The sequence below is a fragment of the Aegilops tauschii genome, chromosome 1 (assembly GCF_002575655.3).
Source record: "Aegilops tauschii subsp. strangulata cultivar AL8/78 chromosome 1, Aet v6.0, whole genome shotgun sequence".
Taxonomy (NCBI): Eukaryota; Viridiplantae; Streptophyta; class Magnoliopsida; order Poales; family Poaceae; genus Aegilops; species Aegilops tauschii.
In genome coordinates this window covers 40,424,332-40,444,006 of record NC_053035.3, presented here as the reverse complement: position 1 = coordinate 40,444,006, position 19,675 = coordinate 40,424,332, and the positions used below count along the sequence as shown (strand labels likewise).

Here is a 19,675-nt window from a genome sequence, read left to right as displayed (position 1 = left end):
GTTCTGCCAGATGATAGCTGACAGGTTCTCAGAAGCAAGTGTTCATGAAGCAGTGGAGTTACTGAAGAATATTCAGCAAACCAACACTGTCACTTAGTACATTGACAACTTTGAGCAATGTGTAGCTCTAGTCAAAAGAGATCATCCTTGTCTCCAAGAAAATTTTCTGTTGAGCTGTTTCATTGGGGGTTTAAGGAGTGACTTCAAACATGAGGTCTGTGGACAAAAACCGACTGGGATTATAGAAGCTTATTGGTATGCAAAAGTCTATGAGAAAGCTGCAGCTGCTAGGAAAGTTCAGGCTTTCCCAGCTTACAAATCAAGAAACTATTCTTCTTCTTATAGAAATCAATCAGCCCCATTACAAGTGCAAGTACCTTCTCCAGAAAAGTCTACTGTCCCTTTTCCAAAGGAGGCCAGAGCTTGCTGGTACTGCAGAGAGCCATGGACAAGACAACACAAGTGCAAAATTGGGAAAACTTTACATATTCTGCAAGAACTGGATGAGGATGAGGACAGTGATACTGCAGAAGAAGGTGCAGGTGCAGATCAAGCTTACCACACTGCTCCAAACACTCCTGACAAAGATAAAAACAGCAGTCCTGTAGAAAAACCTGCACAAGTTATGCACATTTCAGTACATGCTGCAGAAGGCACTCCTGGGCCAAATACACTCTCATTGATTGTGGAGATTGCAGGAAAGAAAGCTACAACTTTGTTTGACAGTGGATCTTCAGACACATTTATAAGCAGAGATTTTGTAGTAAAAAGCAACTGTTATCAGCAACCAATCCAGCCAAGGAAAGTAACTGTTGCTGGTGGAGGGAAACTAATCTCACTGTCCAAAGTACCAACAATGGATTTTAAGATCCAAGGACATACATTCTGTAGCAGTTTCAAAGTACTGGAGTTACAATCTTATGACATCATATTAGGAGCAGATTGGATTTACCAATACAGTCCTATTTGTCTAGATCTAGTAGAAAGACTGTTGGTGGTTACAAAACAAGGACAACTAGTGACACTATATGACCATTCAATACCAGAAAAACACTGTCTGTTATCAGCAGCTAGAATGGAAAAGTTACTACAGAAGGGTGTTATGGGATATATTCTACAGATTAATGAAATACAAACTGAGAACAACAAAAACCCTGCACCACCCCCAATGGCACTGCAACCTCTGCTGAAAACATTTGCAGACATATTTGCAGAATCAACTTCACTCCCTCCAAAAAGGACTTGTGATCACAAGATCATCTTACAAGAAGGAGCAAAACCTCCCAACTTAAGGCCTTATAGAGTGCCACACTATCAGAAAGCTGCCATGGAAGAGATCATAAAACAACTGATAAAAAGGGAGAAATACAGGAAAGCTTCAGTCCTTTTACATCTCCTGCAATTATGGTCAGGAAAAAAGATGGTGGATGGAGGTTATGTGTGGACTATAGGGAATTAAATGCACTAACTGTGAAAAACAAGTTCCCAATGCCCATTATTGAAGATCTACTGGATGAACTACATGGTGCAAAAGTGTTCTCCAAATTAGATCTGAGGTCAGGATATCATCAAATCAGAATGGCCATAGAGGATATTCCAAAAACTGCCTTCAGGACTCATATGGGCCATTATGAATACACTGTAGTACCATTTGGACTTGCTTGTGGTCCAGGTACTTTCCAAGGTCTCATGAACACTGTGTGTGATGAAATAAATGAATCAGAAGGAGAGAAGTGCATTCTGGTTTTCTTTGATGACATGTTAGTTTTCAGCAAGTCTATGGAGAAACATTTCAGACACTTAGAGAGAACTTTCACTATCTTAAGGAAACATGAGTTATATGTGAAACAGTCCAAATGCATTTTTGCCATAGACCAAGTTGCATATCTGGGACACATAATCTCTGACAAAGGAGTAGCTACAGATCCAGACAAGATAAGATCAGTGCAGGAATGTCCAGAACCTACAAATGTCACAAAACTAAGAGGTTTTCTTGGTCTGACTGGATACTACAGAAGATTTGTGAAAGATTATGGTCACATTTGCAGACCACTGCATGACATGTTAAAGAAAGATGCTTTCAAATGGGGACCTGAACAAAGCAAAGCTTTTCAAACACTAAAGAACACTATGACCTCTTGTCCTGTTCTTGCTATGCCAGATTTCTCTCTCCCTTTCACAATTGAAGCTGACGCATGTGCAAAAGGAATAGGGGCAGTTCTCATGCAGAAAGGGAGACCTATTGCATATCTCAGTAAAAGTTTAGGTCCCAAGTCTGCAGCTCAGTCCATCTATGAAAAAGAAGCTATGGCAATTTTAGAAGCTCTACAAAAGTGGAGGCATTATGTGTGGGGAAACAAACTGATCATCAAGACAGATCAACAGTCATTAAAGTATATGGCTACTCAGAGATTAACTGAAGGAGTGTAGCACAAGTTGCTTCTTAAACTCTTGGAATATGATTATTCCATTGAATACAAAAAGGGGAAGGAAAACACAGTAGCAGATGCATTATCTAGAAGAGATAGCACTTTCCCAATGCACTGCAATAGTGTGACTACAGTGATACCAGCATGGACTGAAGATGTGATGAAAAGCTATTAGGGAGATGCAGATACTGACAAAATCTTGCAAAAAGTTGCTGCAGACAATGATCCCACTCCAAAATTCTCCACACACAATGGGTTCTTGAAGTATAACAACAGGATCTATGTGGGGGCCAGCACACAATTCAGACAGTAATTGTTGCAAACATTTCACTCCTCTGCTTTAGGGGGGCATTCTGGCATTAAAGCAACTTATTACAGGATTAAAAAGGTGTTTTATTGGCCCAACATGAAGAAAGACATTGAAAGATTTGTCAGTCAGTGCCCTGTGTGTCAGTTAAACAAAGTAGAACACATATATCCTCCTGGACTGTTGCAACCACTGCCAGTGCCTGATATGGCTTGGTCCCACATAACCATGGATTTTATTACTGCATTGCCTAACTCTCAAGGCAAAGAGGTAATTCTAGTGGTTGTGGACAGATTGACCAAATACTCTCATTTCATTCCATTGGCTCATCCTTGCACAGTCCAAACAGTTTTCAGGCACTAATGGATAATGTCATTAAACTGCATGGCTTGCCCATGTGCATAGTGTCTGATAGAGATTCTATATTCACTAGTGCACTATACCAAGAACTTTTCAATGCGTTTGGAGTACAAATCAGATTCAGTACTGCCTCACACCCTCAAACTGATGGTCAAACCGAGCGAGTGAATCAGTGTTTGGAAGCTTATCTCATGGGCATGGTGTTCCAAGAGCCAAAGAAATGGCTACAGTGGTTACCTTTGGCAGAACTGTGGTACAATACTAGTTACCACTCATAATTAAAATGCACCCCCTTTCAAGCTCTCTATGGTTATAAACCTCCTCAGATTGGGGAGTTTGCCTCTGACCAGTTGCTATCTCCTGAAGCAAAGCTGACAGTTTCTGAAAGAGAGCACATGATGCAACGCCTGAAAGCAAACCTGGAACATGCCCAAAGCAGGATCAAACACTTTGCAGACAGGAAAAGGACTGAGAGGCAGTTAGCAGTGGGAGACAGGGTATTCCTTAAAATCCAGCCATACAGACAGAATGCCTTTGGTCTGAGGGGTTCACTCAAACTTCGCTCAAAGTTTTATGGTCCATATAAGATACTGGAAAGAATTGGAGAAGTATCTTACAAACTTGATCTGCCAGAGGGGACTAACATACACCCAGCTGAAGAAACACATCGGCCACCGAGCTAATCCTCTCCCTCATGTTCCGCTGGTTACACCAGAAGGCTATGTCAAAACCATACTAGTAGCAGTGCTGGATCGTCGCGTCATCCAGAGGAACAAAACTCCAGTAGGTCAGTGCTTGGTACAGTGGGAAAGTTTGGCTCCAAATGATGCAACATGGGAGGACGCCACATTCCTCAACAAAACATTCCCAGGTCACAAGCTTTTTCGCCTCGAGGACAAGGCGATCGTCATGGCGGCGGCATTGTCAGGACCCAAGCCGAGAGTTTACTGACGAAGAGATGCAGCCACAGAAGATTCAGGGAAGCGACGGTCAAGATGAGCGCTAGAGATATCAACGGCTCGGATTCCATCCTCACCGTTTCCTGTAACTGTTACTTTTGTCGACACCGTTGTGATCTGTAACAGTGCCGTTAGTTGTGAGCTGTGAGCTGTCCTGTTAGCTTATAAGGCACGCTAAGGGGAGGAGATGGTCAAGAAGATTCTTAGCATATGCTGTAGTTGGTAGAACCCTAGCTAGCGAACCAAGTCGGGGTCTCTGATCTCGCGAAATTCCCCAAGTTGTATCCCTAAATTTCTACTGTTTTTCCACTGATAATGCAAGAGATTGAGAGGATCGCCTTGTTCTGGTAATTTGGTCCTCACACGAGTCCTCAGGCAATCTGGGCCGTTGCTTGTCTGAACCTTTGCTTCTTCTTCAGCTTCGTCGACGCTGCTTCAGTTATCTTCAGAGGAGCCGTGGCTTGGGTCCTCTCCTGGCACCTATTGCGAGTCCACGACGAACAAGGATCGCGGTTCTCACAAATTACGCCAGCCCATCAGTTCGAGATCACGAACAAAACCCGCGGAGATCGAGCTAGGAAAGATCGAACGAAACTCTACAGAAACGGAGATGGGAAGAGATCGGTGGTACCAATTCCAAAGCAGCGGCGGCAGTGCCCTCATCTCCCCCGCCGTCCGTGGAGGCGGGCGAGGCTCGGGGCGCCACGCGCGCCTCTGCCGCGTGGGTGGTGAGGGCTGCCTCGGCTAAGCGCGTCGCCGTCGTGGGGAGAAGAGGAGGAAGAGTAGAAATGGGCCTGCCTCGCCGGATGCCCGCGACCTGTTCGACGGAATGCGGCTGCGGCCAACGCCGCGCGGTGGCATAAGAAAGAGCCCAAAGCTGGTAAGGATCACTACACTGTACGTCTTTGCTCCGTTTTGTTCGACTGCCATTGATGCTATATGTCCCTCTTCTCTCTGGATCGTCCCGAGATGAAGGAATTCACGATTATTTCATGGCTGCTTTAATGGCGCCACATCATAAGAGGTTTCGGAATGCGCGTGTTGTCGTCCTCGTTGAACGGCACTATAGCAGGGTCAAACCAATCACGCAGCTGATCTCATAAGTCGCACAGATGAAACTCCTGCCTTTTGTAGCTAAACTAATGTGCCATGAATAAATTATTGACAAAAGTATATATATGTATGTCCTCTGAAAAGAAATAGCTAAATGTAATCCCTAGTTTCTCCACTAAATATGCCGTGAGAACCTTGTAGTTAGCCCAACAATGAAGCTGTCTGATACAACCTGATAGTCATATTTCAGGTCATGTTTGCCTCACAGACACAGCTCATCTGGCTCCGTGTGTGATGAATTCGGTTCCATCATGAAGGCCTGATTACCGATACAGCGTGTTAGTCCACCAACTCATAGGAAGAACAACACTAGCTGAAAGTATAGCCATTAATGCATAAGAAGAGACAGACAGGGTTTACCTATTCCATTTTAGCAAAGAATGCCATGTCACTGTACTGCTTCTGAAGTGCTGGATTCATGCATGCCAGCAGGGATGGTTTCTTTTTCTTGGCTGGAAACAGGAACGACCGGAGCGGCACTCGTGACTTAGAGGGTGCATTCCTCCAAGGGCTGCTGCCTTTCGACCCAGATAAGCTGGTGCTCTTCAGTATCTTTGCCAGGATCTTTTCGACTTCTTCTTGTAGGCCTCTTATATAATCTAAGCCAGCCTGCAGTTCATCCGCAACCTTGTCGTTCTCCTGCTTCATGCTCAAGATCTCCCCTTGGAATTTGGCAGCATGGTATGAAGTGAATTGGATTCCTTCCACAGTCTCTGCATCCATCTCCATTGCTGCCTGGATTTCCTCTTGTATACTGCACAGGGAAGCAAACCTGCACTGGAGCTCCCCTTTGAACATCGCATTCTGTTCCAGCCATACTTGCATTTCAATCTTAAGTTCCCGTAGCCGCTTCTCTATGGTTTCGGGTTCAGCTTCTGCACGAGGATCACTTGTGCCACCGCTGTTTTCCTTGAGCCTGTCCGCGTTTGTTCGCTTGCCAATCTCTGATTGAAGCTGATCATGCTTGGTCTGCAATTCTAGAATCTTTTCGAATGATGTGCTGAACTTCATCCAGAAGTCTAGGTTCTCCTCCAAAAGCCCATCGATGTCTCTTCTGAACTTGTCCTCAAGAGGTGAGGCGTTCTGCATCTCAAGAATATTAGTTAATCTGATGTCACCCATACCGATTCTTTCTGCCTGAAAAACAGCATCATGTGAGGCATCATCTTTGTTCTTCGGGCTAGAATTCTTCATGATTATCCTCGAAATGGAAGAAGCACTTTCTCTCCTTTGATGACCTGGCAAAAAGCTTGGGATCCTTCGGTGCCCCCTGAAGGACCCACTCTTGATACTCAAGGACGTGTATGTATTCATTTGATGGCCATTCTGATGTGCATCTTTGACAGTAGAAGTGTTCAGGAGTTCACGTAGTGACCGAATCTCCTTATCCTTCAATTCATTGGCAGAGCGTAGTTCGCTCATCATGGCTTTCATCTCATCCAAACATTCCTGATTCTTTATCTCCACTTCTGTAAGCCTTCTCTTTGCATTTTTGTAATTTCGGAGGATAGAAGTGTACTCGGTCAGTAGTACCTTTTCCTTGTCTTGGAGTCCACTCATAAGCAATTTCTGCAGATTAGCCATGTTCTCCTCTTGATCTCTAACAACAACAGCAATTTCACTGCCAGGAATTGAATTTTCAGTGCCATGTGTGTCTTCTGACTCTTCTGCTTTCTTCATCTCTTGTTCATAGTGGCCTTTGGAAATGCTATGGCCCGCTGTTGATGAATCTTGCTTGTCATCCTCTAACTTCGCATGATGATCTCCTGGGACTTCAGATGAAATGTGATGCAATCGATCTAATGATCCCTGCTCATGGGAATGAACAACATAGGGTTGCATGCTGATGCCATTGTTATGTTCACCAAATGTGTAATTGTCTATATTTTCTGCCTTCTCCTTATTTACCGTTGCAACTGCAAAGCTAGATTTTCTCTCAAGCCCACAATACCACAAATCCTCTGAATCACCCGCACTGTCATGCTTTTCTGCCATAATTTCTTGGTAACTGTTAGATGGCTGCCTGTTGTCATTGCTGTTTACTAGCTCCAAGTTACTGGAAAAGTCAGGGAATTCATATATTTCAGGCTTCCTTGTAGCTTTATCCATCTGAGGATCTTCTTCTGATTCTTTTTCCTTGCACTCGGTTAATAGTACCATTTTCTTGTCTTGGAGTCCACTCATATGCAATTGCTGCATATTAGCCATGTTGTTCTCTTGATCTCCAACACCAACAGCTTTTCCATTGCCAGGAGTGAAATTTTCAGTGAAATGCGAGTCTTCTAACCGTTCTTCTATGTTCATATCTTGTTCCGAGTGGCCTCCAAAAATGCTATGATCCACTGTCGATGAATCTTGCTTGCCATCCACTTGTTTTAGGTCGTGATCCCATGGGGCTTCAGGTGAACTTTGATGCAATCGATCTACCGAACCTTGCTCATGAGAATGTACAACATATGGTTGCATGTTGCTGCCAATGGCTCCATGATTATATTTCACTTCTGCATTGTTATGTTCACCAGATGTACTGTTATCTGCATTTTCTGCTGTTCCATTATCTACTGATGCAGCTGCAAAGCTAGATTCACCGTCAAGCTCAAACTGCCACAAATTCTCTGAATCAGCACTGATGATAGCTATCTCTGGCTTACCACACCAATCCAGGAATCCATCTATGTCAAGCTTTTGTGTATCGTTATCCATCTGATTATCTTCCTCTGGTTTTATTTTTTCACACTTGCCAGATGGTTTGGAGTCAGCGAGTGGTGTTGCTTCATCAGTCATTGTGGGCACATAACCAACTTGGTGCTCGGTGAGAGGTGACTGCAACATATCTGTAGTATCACTGCCTGCATTTTCAGCTGTTTCCTTATTTACTGATGCAACTGCAAAGCTAGAATTTCTTTCAAACCCACAATCCCATAAATCCTCCAAATCATCTGTGCAGTCATGCCTTTCTGCCTTAATGTCATTGTAACAGTTAGACTGGTGAGAGTTGTCACTGACTGTAGCTAGCTCCAACTTACTGGAACAATCAGGGAGTCCATCTATGTCAGGCTTTCTTGTAGCTTTATCCATTAGAGGATCTTCTTCTGGTTTTATTTTCTCATACTCGCCAGATGGTTCGGTGTCAGCGGGTGGTGTTGCTTCATCAGCCAGTGTGGGCACACAACCAGCTTGGTGCTCAGTAAGAGGTGTCTGCAACATACCTGTAATAACATTTTCTGCTGTTTCCTTATTTACCGATGCATCTGCAAAGCTCGACTTTCTTTCAAGCCCGCAATCCCACAAATCCTCCAAATCATCTGCGCAGTATTGCCTTTCTTCCTTGATGTCATGGTGACAGTTATCGCTGACCGTAGCTAGCTCCAATTTACCAGAACTATCAGGGACCCCATCCATGTCAGGCTTTGTTGTAGGTTTATCCATCTGAGGATCTTCTTCAGGTTCTGTTTTCTCGCACTTGCCAGATGATGCAGTGTCAGCGGATGGTGTCGCTTCATGAGTCAGCCTGGGCGCAGAACCAGCTTGGTGCTCAACAGGAGGTGACTGCAATAAGTCTGTAATACAACAAAAGCTACTTGCGGTTTCAGCGAAATTTGAATAGACTATGCTTTCCTCTGCATGGAAGGAGCTCTCAAGGTACTGCACTCTCATCAGCTCATCTTCTGCCTTCTCTAGCTTGTCATTCAATTCACCTGAACCACTGTTTACTACTGCCTGCTCTCCCTCCAGTTCCTGCAGTGATATCTCCAGCTCTGTGTTTTCCAGACACAGCCTATCTATCTTAGCAGTCTGTGATGAAACCATGAGTTCCAAGTCCACAACTTTATTGACCATGTCATCAATTCTCTCTGCAATCTCTGCCACAGAAATATCAGTGTCTTTCTGAAAGTATTCCTTGATCTTATCTACTATTGCTTCTATTCCAATTTTCTCCTGCTTCATAGAGTACAGATCATCCATCTTAACGGTGGCATCATTTCTCACATTCTCGTAAAGAGAATTTCCTGAATCCGACAGGAATTTACCATGCTCTTTCATGATGTTCTTCAGTTTCTCTCTGGAAACACTGGCCCTTTCCAGCTCAACCATTGCTTGGCTGAACGATAGCTTCTGCTGCTCCCGCAGTCTGGCAATGGCGTCTTCACAAGATTTAAGGGCACTCGCTGTCATCAAAGCTCTCGCCTCATCATCTTCAATCACAGCGCTTTCGTTGAACTCCTCCTGGAAGTAGCAGACTTCTTCATGCATGTCATTGATTTGCTTTTCAAGATCCCAGTACTTTGCGATTCCACTCTCGTAAGAGCTCTTGATGAACTCTTTCTCAGTCTGCAGCACCAATATCTCTTTCTGCATCCTGCTGATCTCCTTTTGCGCATTCTCCTTGTTGACTGGAGCTGCACAATTCTTTCCTCCATCTTTCTGTCCTGGTTTCCTTCCTTTCTTCTTATTCATCAGCCCCTCCACCGTTGATTTGTGGATTTTACGAGGATCAACCGCCGTGAATGCTTTCGGGAGACTGTCATCATCCTCTTCGAGCATAGAATACTGAACCTGGTCAGGGAAGGCAGTTGCAACAGTGTGGTTTGCTTTGTGTAGCTCTCCTGACATGTGGTCATAGCGTTCTGCAAGGGCTCTGTATGCCCGGTACGCTTCTTCCACGGAGCTGATCACCTCTGGTCGCCTCTTGTAATACATTTCTGCCCTCTTTGCGAAAGAATCTGCTTCCTCTCCAAGGAGTAAGAGGATGCATTTGACCCTATCTTCCATATCTGCGCATCAAATGCAATTGCTCAATGCCCGACCAAAAGTATAGTAGTGCTAACATGTATTCAGTTACACCACAATGCAATTCAACATTATTTTTTTGGAGAAATCGCATGTAAAGGCAATTGCTCACAATCAATATCCAATTGCATGTGCAGAATTGCTGAAATTTGCTTAAAGGATGTTTCATAGTACCCTGATTAAAGATATGTTGGCACCAAAGCAGTTAATTGGTGTTGGGTTGATATCCAAGTGGTTTCCGCTCGTACACTTAATTTCTGTAGAATAGTATGCCTATGTTTTTAATCATGAACAGCTCGAATGGTGCATCATTTTTTGTGAGGGGATTTAACTGTATATATGCTTATGCTAGTCTAAAAACAGTATTTCTTTATCCGAGTGACCAAACATCACCACATATCTTTGCTATCAACTAGTGAGATACCCCCCGCAAAAAAAGAAACTAGTGAGATACATTTCTGCTAACCTGAGCCATACACAAGTTTCATAAACACCTCACAGTGATGTAGTGTGTATTTCATTACAGAATCCATGTGTTTCTTGGTCAGAATGGCAATGCAAAGTACATATTTTGCTGCAACTAGATTCCATGATACATTCATGAAGCAACTGACTGTACACGAAATGTTACTTCATTTGACAACTTCTGCAGGACAGCATGCAAACTTCTGACCACGAAAAATAATCAAAGATGTGCCGAGCAAGCATTGAGATCTAGGCGCGTATATGGGTTGGCGCAACGAAGAAGGGGAACGGACCTTGGAGGTTGCTGTCGAGCCATTTGGACTGCCTGGTGCGGATGTGGCTCGCCCACCACCACGAGTAGGCGTTGCTGGCCGCCCGCTGCAGCATCCTGCCTCTCCTCCGCCGCCGCGCTTCTCCAGCCGCCGGTTAGCCAGCCCCTCGTCTTCCTCCAACCTCCCTCCCTAGTTCACCTTCTCCTCCAGCGCACACAAGACCTGATCATGAATGCATCCCTGCTGCTGATCAGTCCTATTGCACACAGGACTCGAACTGGAAGGTCAGCAATGTGCATTGCCTACATTTGCAGCGTGGATGTATGTCATCTTCTAAGATGAACGAGACGGCGGCGGCGGAGAGGAGGAAGAACAGAGGAGAAGGGGCAGAGCAGGAACCGAATACTTCGTAGCAATCTTCCGGCGGAGATGCTTGATTCATTGGCAGAAGAACGGAAGCGGGCAGTAGGTGGTAGTGGAAGAGAAGTGGTGGTGATGGCATGGTGCAGGGCTCTGGGAGCTCTAGTCTCTGAGATGTGGGTCCCGGGGGTGTGTGCTGTCCTGGGTCGCGGCCTGTGCTGCTGCTCGTGCTCGGCACGTCGGGGTGTGCACGACGTTGGGCCAGAAGTAGCTCTGAGATGGGCCGTGGGCTCAACTTGTGCCTTCGCCTCTTTTTTTTGCATGTCTTTTCCTTTTTCCTTTTCTTTTGCAGAATTGGTGTCAGTAGCAAGTTAAAGCTGATGCAAACAGATAAGGTGTTGTTTTGTTCTTAGAAAAAGTAAAAATAAAAAGATAAGAAATTTCTTTTGGACACCTACAGATGCATGTATGTTTGATATGTTATTATCTGCAATGGCCAAATTTATTTACATTCCAGACATACAACAAAACAGAGTGCTCACGCACACACATCAGCTCACTAGGCAGTCCGAAGAACACATTAGATGATGATGATGATGATGATTATTATTATTAAAATTCCATAATTCTGAAAGAAAATAATAATAATAGAAACACTGGAAAGCAAATGAATGCTGCTCTCATTTGATACTTTACACCCAGCCAGGATGCAATTATGCAACAGTTAAAGGCCACATGGGTGCATGTGACAAAACCCACCCACCCAGCCCCATCCAGCCCCATCATCAAATCACAGCTATTTTAGCTGTACCACCTCCAATATAAATACATCATTGTCATTTCTTTTCCACGCACCTGATTCGGTCGATGCCATCTTCCCAAGCAACCAAGATTAGGAGGGTCCAACCACACCCAAAAAGCAAGTAAATAAAGAGTATAAAAAATAAAGCCAAATCACATCAATCCATCCCAGCCGTTGAAAAAACAAACCATGGATGGGATGGCCAACATGGCAACAAACATGAGTGCTGCCCTCTCTCAACAGACATGGTTAGAAATTAGAATGCCAGCAGCAGACATGTGAATAATGCTTTATGCCAACAGCCATGACTAGAATAGCCAACAACAGATCATGCCAACAAGCATGATGGTTAGTTATAGTATTAGGGTTTATCACCCACTGGTAACAACATCACATCACATTACATTATAGTAGTGCAGGTGCATGATATGAGTGACATCAGCTTGCCATAAGGGGCTACACAGTATTTAATCAGGAGGGGCTACAAACAAACGGCCACAGATCGTGTAGATAATAATAACCACAGCCATAGGGCAAAGAACAGGAGGTCCAGCTTATAGAAAAAAGAGAGAAAAATGAAAACACCCACAAAGCTACTGCAATCACCACAAAAGTACAGGCGTCGACAGTATAAAAATTACACGTGGAAATTAAGCACACTACCTTGCTGTCATCAAACAAGAAGAAGAAAAAGAAAGATCAGGGTAATAATAAACACCAGTAATAGTACATGTGTTTTTCTTCTGTTCACCTGCTACTACTTGCTGTTCTTCTTTTTCAGTAGGTTACCAAACTTCTTCAGCAGGGGTTTGTTCTTCTTCTGCGGTTTTGTTGTTGTTGGGGACATTGCGACTTTGCTGGTTACCTCTGCTGATGCTGCTGTTCCGTTTGCATTTGCGTGTTCGGTGCTGCTGTCCTCCTTGGAGGACAGGTCGTCTTTCGACGATTCGGTTTCCTGTTTCACATCTGCCTGCAGCTGCTTCTCGACAACTTTGTCACTCTCGTGTACCGTGGTGAAATCACTTTTGGCTTCCTGCTGCTCAACCTTGCTGTCGTGTTTCTCTTCCTCTTGGTTCATGTCGCCATTGGAGTTTCCATTTGCGACGACGAGCTCCATGCTCGGTTTTTTGTCACTCTCTCCTTCTGTGTCTTCAGTTTCTGCAGCTGTCTCAGCAACTTCACGCGCTGAACTGTGCACCTCATCCACAACAACTAGCTTCTCTTCCTCCTCAGGATGCTTCTTTTCCATGGCTTCAGCAAGGAGAGCAGATAATTCCTCTATCTTCTTCATGGCGTCAGCCTCTCGCAGCCTGAATTCGTCGTTCTCCTGGGTTAAGCTCTGCAATGCGTTCTCTTTATCAAGTAACCTATCCTTCAGTTGCAAACTCTCAGACGTTGCCTCCTGCGCAGCCTTGTTAGCTTCAGCAACTGCTGATTCCATGTGCGTTAGCTGCTCTTGAAGGCCCTGTTTCTCAGCCTTCACCTCCTGAACAGCATTGTTAGCTTCAGCAACCCCTGATTCTGTGTGCATTAGCTGCTCTTGAAGATCCTCCTTCTCAGCCTTTACCTCCTGCAAGGCCTTGTTAGCTTCAGTAACCGCTGATTCCGTGTGCATTAGCTGCTCTTGAAGATCCTCCTTCTCAGCCTTTACTTCCTGTAAAGCCTTGCTGGCTTCAGCGACCGCTGATTCCGTGTGCATTAGCTGCTCTTGAAGATCCTCCTTCTCAGCCTTTACCTCCTCAATAGCCTTGTTAGCTTCAGAAACCGCTAATTCCGTGCGCATTAGCTGCTCCTGAAGACCCTCTTTCTCAGCTTTGACCTCCTGCACAGCCCTGTTAGCTTCAACAACTGCTGATTCCGTGTGCAATAGCTTCTCTTGAAGTATCTCTTTCTCCTCATTGACAGTTTGTAGTTCGTGCTCTGCATCTCGCAATGATGCTCCTACCCTGTCAGCTTCTGCTTTAAGAGTGGCAATTTCTTCCTCCGACTGCTTGTTTAAACTGACAATCTCAAGCTCCTTAGCTTCGCATTCTTCTCTATACTTGCTCACCTCAGCCTCCAATTTTCCGACTGTATTCCTTAAACAAGTGATGTCATAGTGTGCCTCCTCTATCATTACCTCATAATTCTCTTTGGTACTATTTAGGGACATCTTGAGATCGCCAATCTGAGTGAGAGCGTGCTCATAATCATCTTCTTTCTTCAGAAATCTCTCATGTGCTTCCTCTGCTTTGCCAGATGCCTCACTTAACGCAGCGGTGAGATCCTCCACTGCCCTTCTCTCTTTCTCCTCTCTGTCCTTAGCATCATTCAACTCGTTAATTAACTTGATTTTCTCCTCGGTCAGGCTTACAATATTTGCATTAGCAGTCTTCTCATTGTTTAAAGCCTCTGAGGCCACTTCTTCAGCAGCCTCAAGCTTGTTTTTCAGAACATCTATTGTTGTCTGCAGCCCAAACAACTCCTGCTGAGAGGCGTCCAGGTGCTCGCTGGATTCGTTGATTTCTGTTGAAAGCCTCGCCACCTCAATTTCCAATGCCGTTGTCTTTCCTTTCAGCACTTCCATCTCAGATTCTCTGTCCTGTAAGATAGACTGGGTCTTGCTCAATTCTTCTTCCGTGGATATAAGGGTATCGCTTTTGGCCTTCTCGGAGAGAGTAGCCTCCTCCAATTCAATTTCAAGTGATCCAGCCTTGTCCTTCCATTCCTCAAACTGCTGATGGACTTCTGACTCGGCCTTCTTTGCATCAGCCAACTGTGCTTTAAGCTCCTCGGTCAGTTTCTCCACGTCGGCCAAGCTCTCCTCAAGAACTCTTGCCTCCTCTAGTTTGACTTTGAGAACTGAAATCTCGGATTCCAAATTCTTCACAAACTCCTCCCTTTCACGGTTTTTACTCTCCTCGACCGCCGCGCTGGAATCAAGCAATCCTTTCAAGCGGGTGACTTCGCCGGAGAGGATCTCCACCTTGTCCGCATTGACCTCCGCAATCTTCATGGCATCGTCCGCGTGGCCAAGCGCGGCCTTCTTGGCCTCGTTGGCCATCGAGAGCTCGCGCCTGAACCTCTCGAGCTCCTCGGTGGTGGTGACCAGCGTCTCCAAATCGGCGGCGTGCTGGCTGCGCACGCTCTCGACCTCCCTCTGCCACTCCTCGTCCCTCTTCTGCGACTCGTCGATGCCGGCCTGCTCGAGCTCGTCGGCGCGGAACTTCTCGATCTCGGTGGCCTCCTCGGCCCACCTCTTGGCCATGAGCGCGTCCTGGAGCTTCTCATGTATCTCATCAGCCACCCTCTTGGCTTCATTCAGTTCACCGACGAGGCGGTCCTTCTCGCCGACGACGAAGGAGAGCTGGTCCTTGGCCTTCTTGAGGTCGTCGTGCGCGGACTCGAGCCGCGACTGCAGCTCGATCTCCCTCCGCAGCTGCTTCTGCTGCAGCCATCGCACAGAGAATTCGCAAGTCAATTCAGGCGAACGCACGTCACTTTCACCCTGCCGACAGCGTAAAGTTTGTGCTTTGAAGTGAAACTCACGTCGGGGGGAGGCGTGCCGATCTTGGGCACCCGGCGCTCGGCGACGGGCTTGGCGTCGGCGGATCTCGGGGAGCGGTCGAAGGAGAGGCGCGGCCGGGCCGCCGCGGCGGCCGGCGGCGAGTTGGGCTCGGACCTGAAGGGCCCGCCGGTGTTGCCGCGCGAGCCCCGCGGCGTGGACGGCGTGCCCCCGCCGGTGGCAGCGGCAGTTGTGCCCCTCCTGGTGCCGCCCGGGGTGGAGGGGCGGTAGCCGGAGGAGGGCGTGGAGGGGCGGTGGCCGGAGGAGGGCGTGCTGGGCCTGGTCCTGCTGCCGACGGGCGACTCATTCGGCCCAGATCTGTAAACAAACAGCACACCGCCATCGATTAGAGCTTCGACCTCTTCCACATCCATCAGTACGAATTGCCAAATGCAAGACCCCGCCCAGAATCACGAGCAAACCGCAAACAAAATCAAGCAGTCCCCGCCATTGGCCGGAGAAAAAATTGAAGCTGTGACACAGAGGGGCGGAATTAAGTGGATCAAGAAGCAGTTCCGAGTGAGGCCAGAGGCCGCCGACGGACGGAAACCGTCGGTTCCCAACTCCCAAGAGGCCAAGACGGCTGCATCCGCATGCGCTGCCGCCGCGAGACGGCGGGAAGCAGCAGAGACGGGGGAGGGGGAGACGCCGGCGAGATCTGCCGCGGCGCGGGGAAGATAAGATAGAAGCAACCAACCCAACCGAAAAACTGAAAACGAAGAAGAGCAGCCAGACAAAAATGGCAGGAAAGAAGGAGGGGAGAGGAGAGGGCACCTTGATCTGGAGGAGGGCAGCATTGTGCGCGCGCGGGGGCGGGGGAGCAGCGAAGCGGCAGAGCAGAGAGGGGGGAAGGTGAAGAAGAAGAAGGGGGGAGTGGAGGAAGCGACGGGGGTGAAGGGGAAGTGGGGGCGTCGGCCACACCCACTGCAAGCGACTGCGGCTGCAAGCGACGGGCCGGTGCGGGCGAGCGAAAAGGCTGCAAAGGCGAAAGGCAAAGCGCACACCGCCCGCCCCAAAGGCAAAGAAGGAAAAAAAAGGCGCAGATGCTACACTACATCCGCAAAGAAATATTACTACTGGGTGAATGGTGATGCTATTATTGTTGGCCGGTTGGTGCGTGCTAATCAGCATCCCTGGGAGGGAGGGAGGTTACACTAACACTGCTAACACTGCCAACACGCTCGGCACGGGGACGGACGGAGACGCTGGGGCAGCACCGCACCGCGCCTCTTTCTCATCTCACCTCACCTACCGATGGCGACGCCGGCACCACCGCGCCTGCCATGGACTTGCAATGGATGCCATGCCATATTGCCATGATTGGTTGGGGGGAGGTAGAAAGTGTAGCGTATCGGCGGCAGGAGTGGAGTGCCGCTCGCCTTCCTTCCGGTCCATGTATGGATGGATGGATGGACGTGCGTGTGCGTTTGGGATGATCATCGTGACCATGACGCCGACCGACCGCCCGACGTAGTACTTTCTCTACCTACTGCCTTTGTCGCCGTTGCAACAGCGGCGACTACGTACGTAGCAGCTACCCCTTCGCGATGGGTCTCTCGCTTTAGCTAGGTGACGCCGACTTGACCGGTGCACTGTGTGTGCAAGCATGGAGGGAGCCCGTCCACCAACCTTTGAACCAACGCGCGCGGCTAAGGTTCGTTCGGTGGGCTATCGCTCCACTACTCTCCATGTTTCTACGCTGTATTGTTACCACTACGTGGGGGTACACTCATACATACACACAGACACAGGAGCTGTCCGATATACTGCATGTTTTTCTTTTTCTTTTGCGTTTTCCGGCAGCCTGGCGCAGTGAAACCTGTTCCGAGGGCATGCACGCCCTGGTCATGCCTGGTTTGGCCGTCTGCATTTATCTTACCCCGCATCCTTCCCCGTTGTGTAAATTGCACTGCAACGAGTCAGCCTGGCTGGGAGGAGGTGCTTTAGGATTTGTGATATGCAGCGACGAGCAAGCGTGCGGGTACAAACCTTGTGAAGCCTACCAATCAAGTTTTTTTTTTTTTTGAAATTTCAGTCTGCCAAACAGGTTTTTTTTTTAACCAACAGTCTACCAAACAGATTAGTACTACTGCTCGTATATATAAAGCCATTCCATTTATAATCAAGGTAACTAAATGCTCTTTAGTCTTTACATGTGGCTGATGTGATGATTTGGTACTAACAGGAGTACTCCCTCCGTCCGGGTTTATTAGGCCTAAAGACAACTTTTCTTAGACCAAGACACATAGTAATTTGCTCACATTATTTCTTCCATTCCACTCCCAATGCACTATCTCACATGCATGCAACCAATGAAAAAATACGCATCAAGTGTATTAATTTCCCAGCCATGGCACCAATAGCAATGGCTTTCAATGCAACCAATGAAATGATTGCATGCATGCATCTTTCAAAAATGAGGCCTTATAAAAAGGGACATGCTTATGATGCTAAGAGGCCTAATAAACCCGGACGGAGGGAGTACTAGTAGTACTACCTCCCCGTTGTTTGGGCCAATTAAGAGTACTATGGAGTAAAGAAATTCCTTCCTTGGCATTCATTTTCACTAACACGTTGACAACAAGACAGAGCGAACGTGCATGGCATCAGTACAGCGTCCCACTGCAAGTGGGCCACCGGGGGACGTACGTTACCTACCTGCTCCAACATACTCCCTCCGTTCCAAATTACTTGACCCATATCTATCTAGACACGGATGTATCTAGATACTACACAAGTATAGATACATCCGTATTTAGACAAATTCAAGTCAACTAATTAGACCGGAGGGAGTACTATGGATCACAGTCACAGCGCACCAATATGGCGCACACAAGCCATGGCAGAAAGCTCGACCGATTAATGGCGACGATCCATGATCCATCGACTGCATGGTCTCAACGGCAGCCAATTAATTAACGTTGAAACTGAGGTTACTGGTAGTAGACGGCGCGGAGGGCGACCGAGAGCAAGTACAATAGAGCTGAGTCAGCGGGCTATAAGGATTAAAATAGTATATTTCTGCTTAGTTGGAGGAAAGAGAAGGTAAGCGGGCTCTTCGTGAAGACCCAGCTCTAGCACGTGCCCCTAGACACTTGTGAGAATGAAAGGTGGGTCATATAATAAAAAAAAGTAGTATATTTTTTTGATTTACTATTGTATATGTTGGCTATAAGATGAACTGTAGATGACATGACACAGCCTTTCAGCAGCTGGCTATATTATTAACCATGCTCTGACAACATGCGGATGCATGGGCAGTAAATGGGGCAGATGCAGATAGATCGATCAGAGACTCAGACCACGCGGGGCCGGAGGGTAGATAAATCGATCAGTATGGTGGTCGCGTGCTCGACAACACATGCCGATGCTACATGTGCACTTAACCTCTTTTTTTTTTTGCGAGGGACATGTGCACTTAACTTACGGCAAGCGTATGTAAAAAAAAAAAGGAAAATCTCATGGAAAATGAAGTCAGCCAGCAAAATGACGTTCTACGGATCTTATAAGGTTTGATCCATGTTTGACCTACACATATAAACAATCGAAAAGGACAGTTACATTTGTGGACTATCTTTTCATAATGTATTTATCGCGTATATATAGTAATTTTCTTTTATAGAAAACAGGGAAGGTTGACCAAAAACAGGATCAATCGGCCGTGTGATCCCGGATGGAGGTACCGACTAGCACAACGTGTCTGGCACGAGAAGTCTGATATTTTTGTATGGTTTGATGGTAGTGTTTAATAAGGAAAATGTTTTTTTTTCACAGCTGATGATTATTTATTATGTATCGTTGGCTTGATAATTCAAAACAGTGTCCAGGCTCATTTACACTCAGTGAACAGTAAATTGAAAACATTAATGACACGCGGTTGCCGACAAACGTACTCTGGCGCCACCCGTCCGTCCGGCTGCCGTCCACCATTGCTATTCGCCTGCTATATAAACTGCATCCCCGACCATAGCCGCACTCATCCTCCTCCGGTCCATTTCTCCTCTCCACACCACTCATACGATGGCCTCCTCACGCTCCAAAGCTCTCTCGGACGGACTATCACCGGAGCAGAAGAAGGAGATGGGCTGCTTTGCTGCCGGCTGGCAGCTCGGAGGCCAAGGATGTGTCGCAATGCAGGACTTGGCCGCGGCCGAGGACGAGCCGGCATCACCCTCCTCGTCGACGCCACCCTCGCTAGTGCATTGTACGACGACCATCGGTGAGGCCCGTACCCATTACACGGGCTTGGTGCGGGAGGAGCAGTTTCGGGAGG

General features: G+C 46.9%; 2 protein-coding genes and 1 long non-coding RNA gene across 4 annotated transcripts; 1 reads left to right on the top strand and 2 right to left on the bottom strand.

Moving 5' to 3' along the window:
• The first annotated feature begins 4,290 nt into the window (after positions 1-4,290).
• On the top strand, positions 4,291-11,511 carry LOC141041149 (uncharacterized). Of its 2 annotated transcripts, XR_012201524.1 has the most exons (3): positions 4,319-4,935; positions 10,612-10,849; positions 10,966-11,511. It is a non-coding gene; the product is annotated as an uncharacterized lncRNA (long non-coding RNA). The 2 variants fall into 2 exon arrangements; XR_012201523.1 differs by having other exon boundaries at positions 4,291-4,935; positions 10,612-11,511.
• On the bottom strand, positions 5,196-10,835 carry LOC109775573 (protein NETWORKED 2A). Its single transcript, XM_020334303.4, has 3 exons — positions 10,718-10,835; positions 5,529-9,943; positions 5,196-5,427 (listed from the first exon to the last, which is right to left on the bottom strand). The coding sequence occupies exons 1-2, from the start codon at positions 10,809-10,811 to the stop codon at positions 5,529-5,531; spliced, it is 4,509 nt and encodes a 1,502-aa protein (XP_020189892.1). The 5' UTR covers positions 10,812-10,835; the 3' UTR covers positions 5,196-5,427.
• An 829-nt stretch (positions 11,512-12,340) lies between the features above and the next one.
• LOC109775575 (WEB family protein At5g16730, chloroplastic) lies at positions 12,341-16,404 on the bottom strand. Its single transcript, XM_020334305.4, has 3 exons — positions 16,177-16,404; positions 15,387-15,720; positions 12,341-15,285 (listed from the first exon to the last, which is right to left on the bottom strand). Exons 1-3 carry the CDS (start codon positions 16,197-16,199, stop codon positions 12,616-12,618), a joined length of 3,027 nt encoding a protein of 1,008 aa, XP_020189894.1. The 5' UTR covers positions 16,200-16,404; the 3' UTR covers positions 12,341-12,615.
• Positions 16,405-19,675: the final 3,271 nt, after the last annotated feature.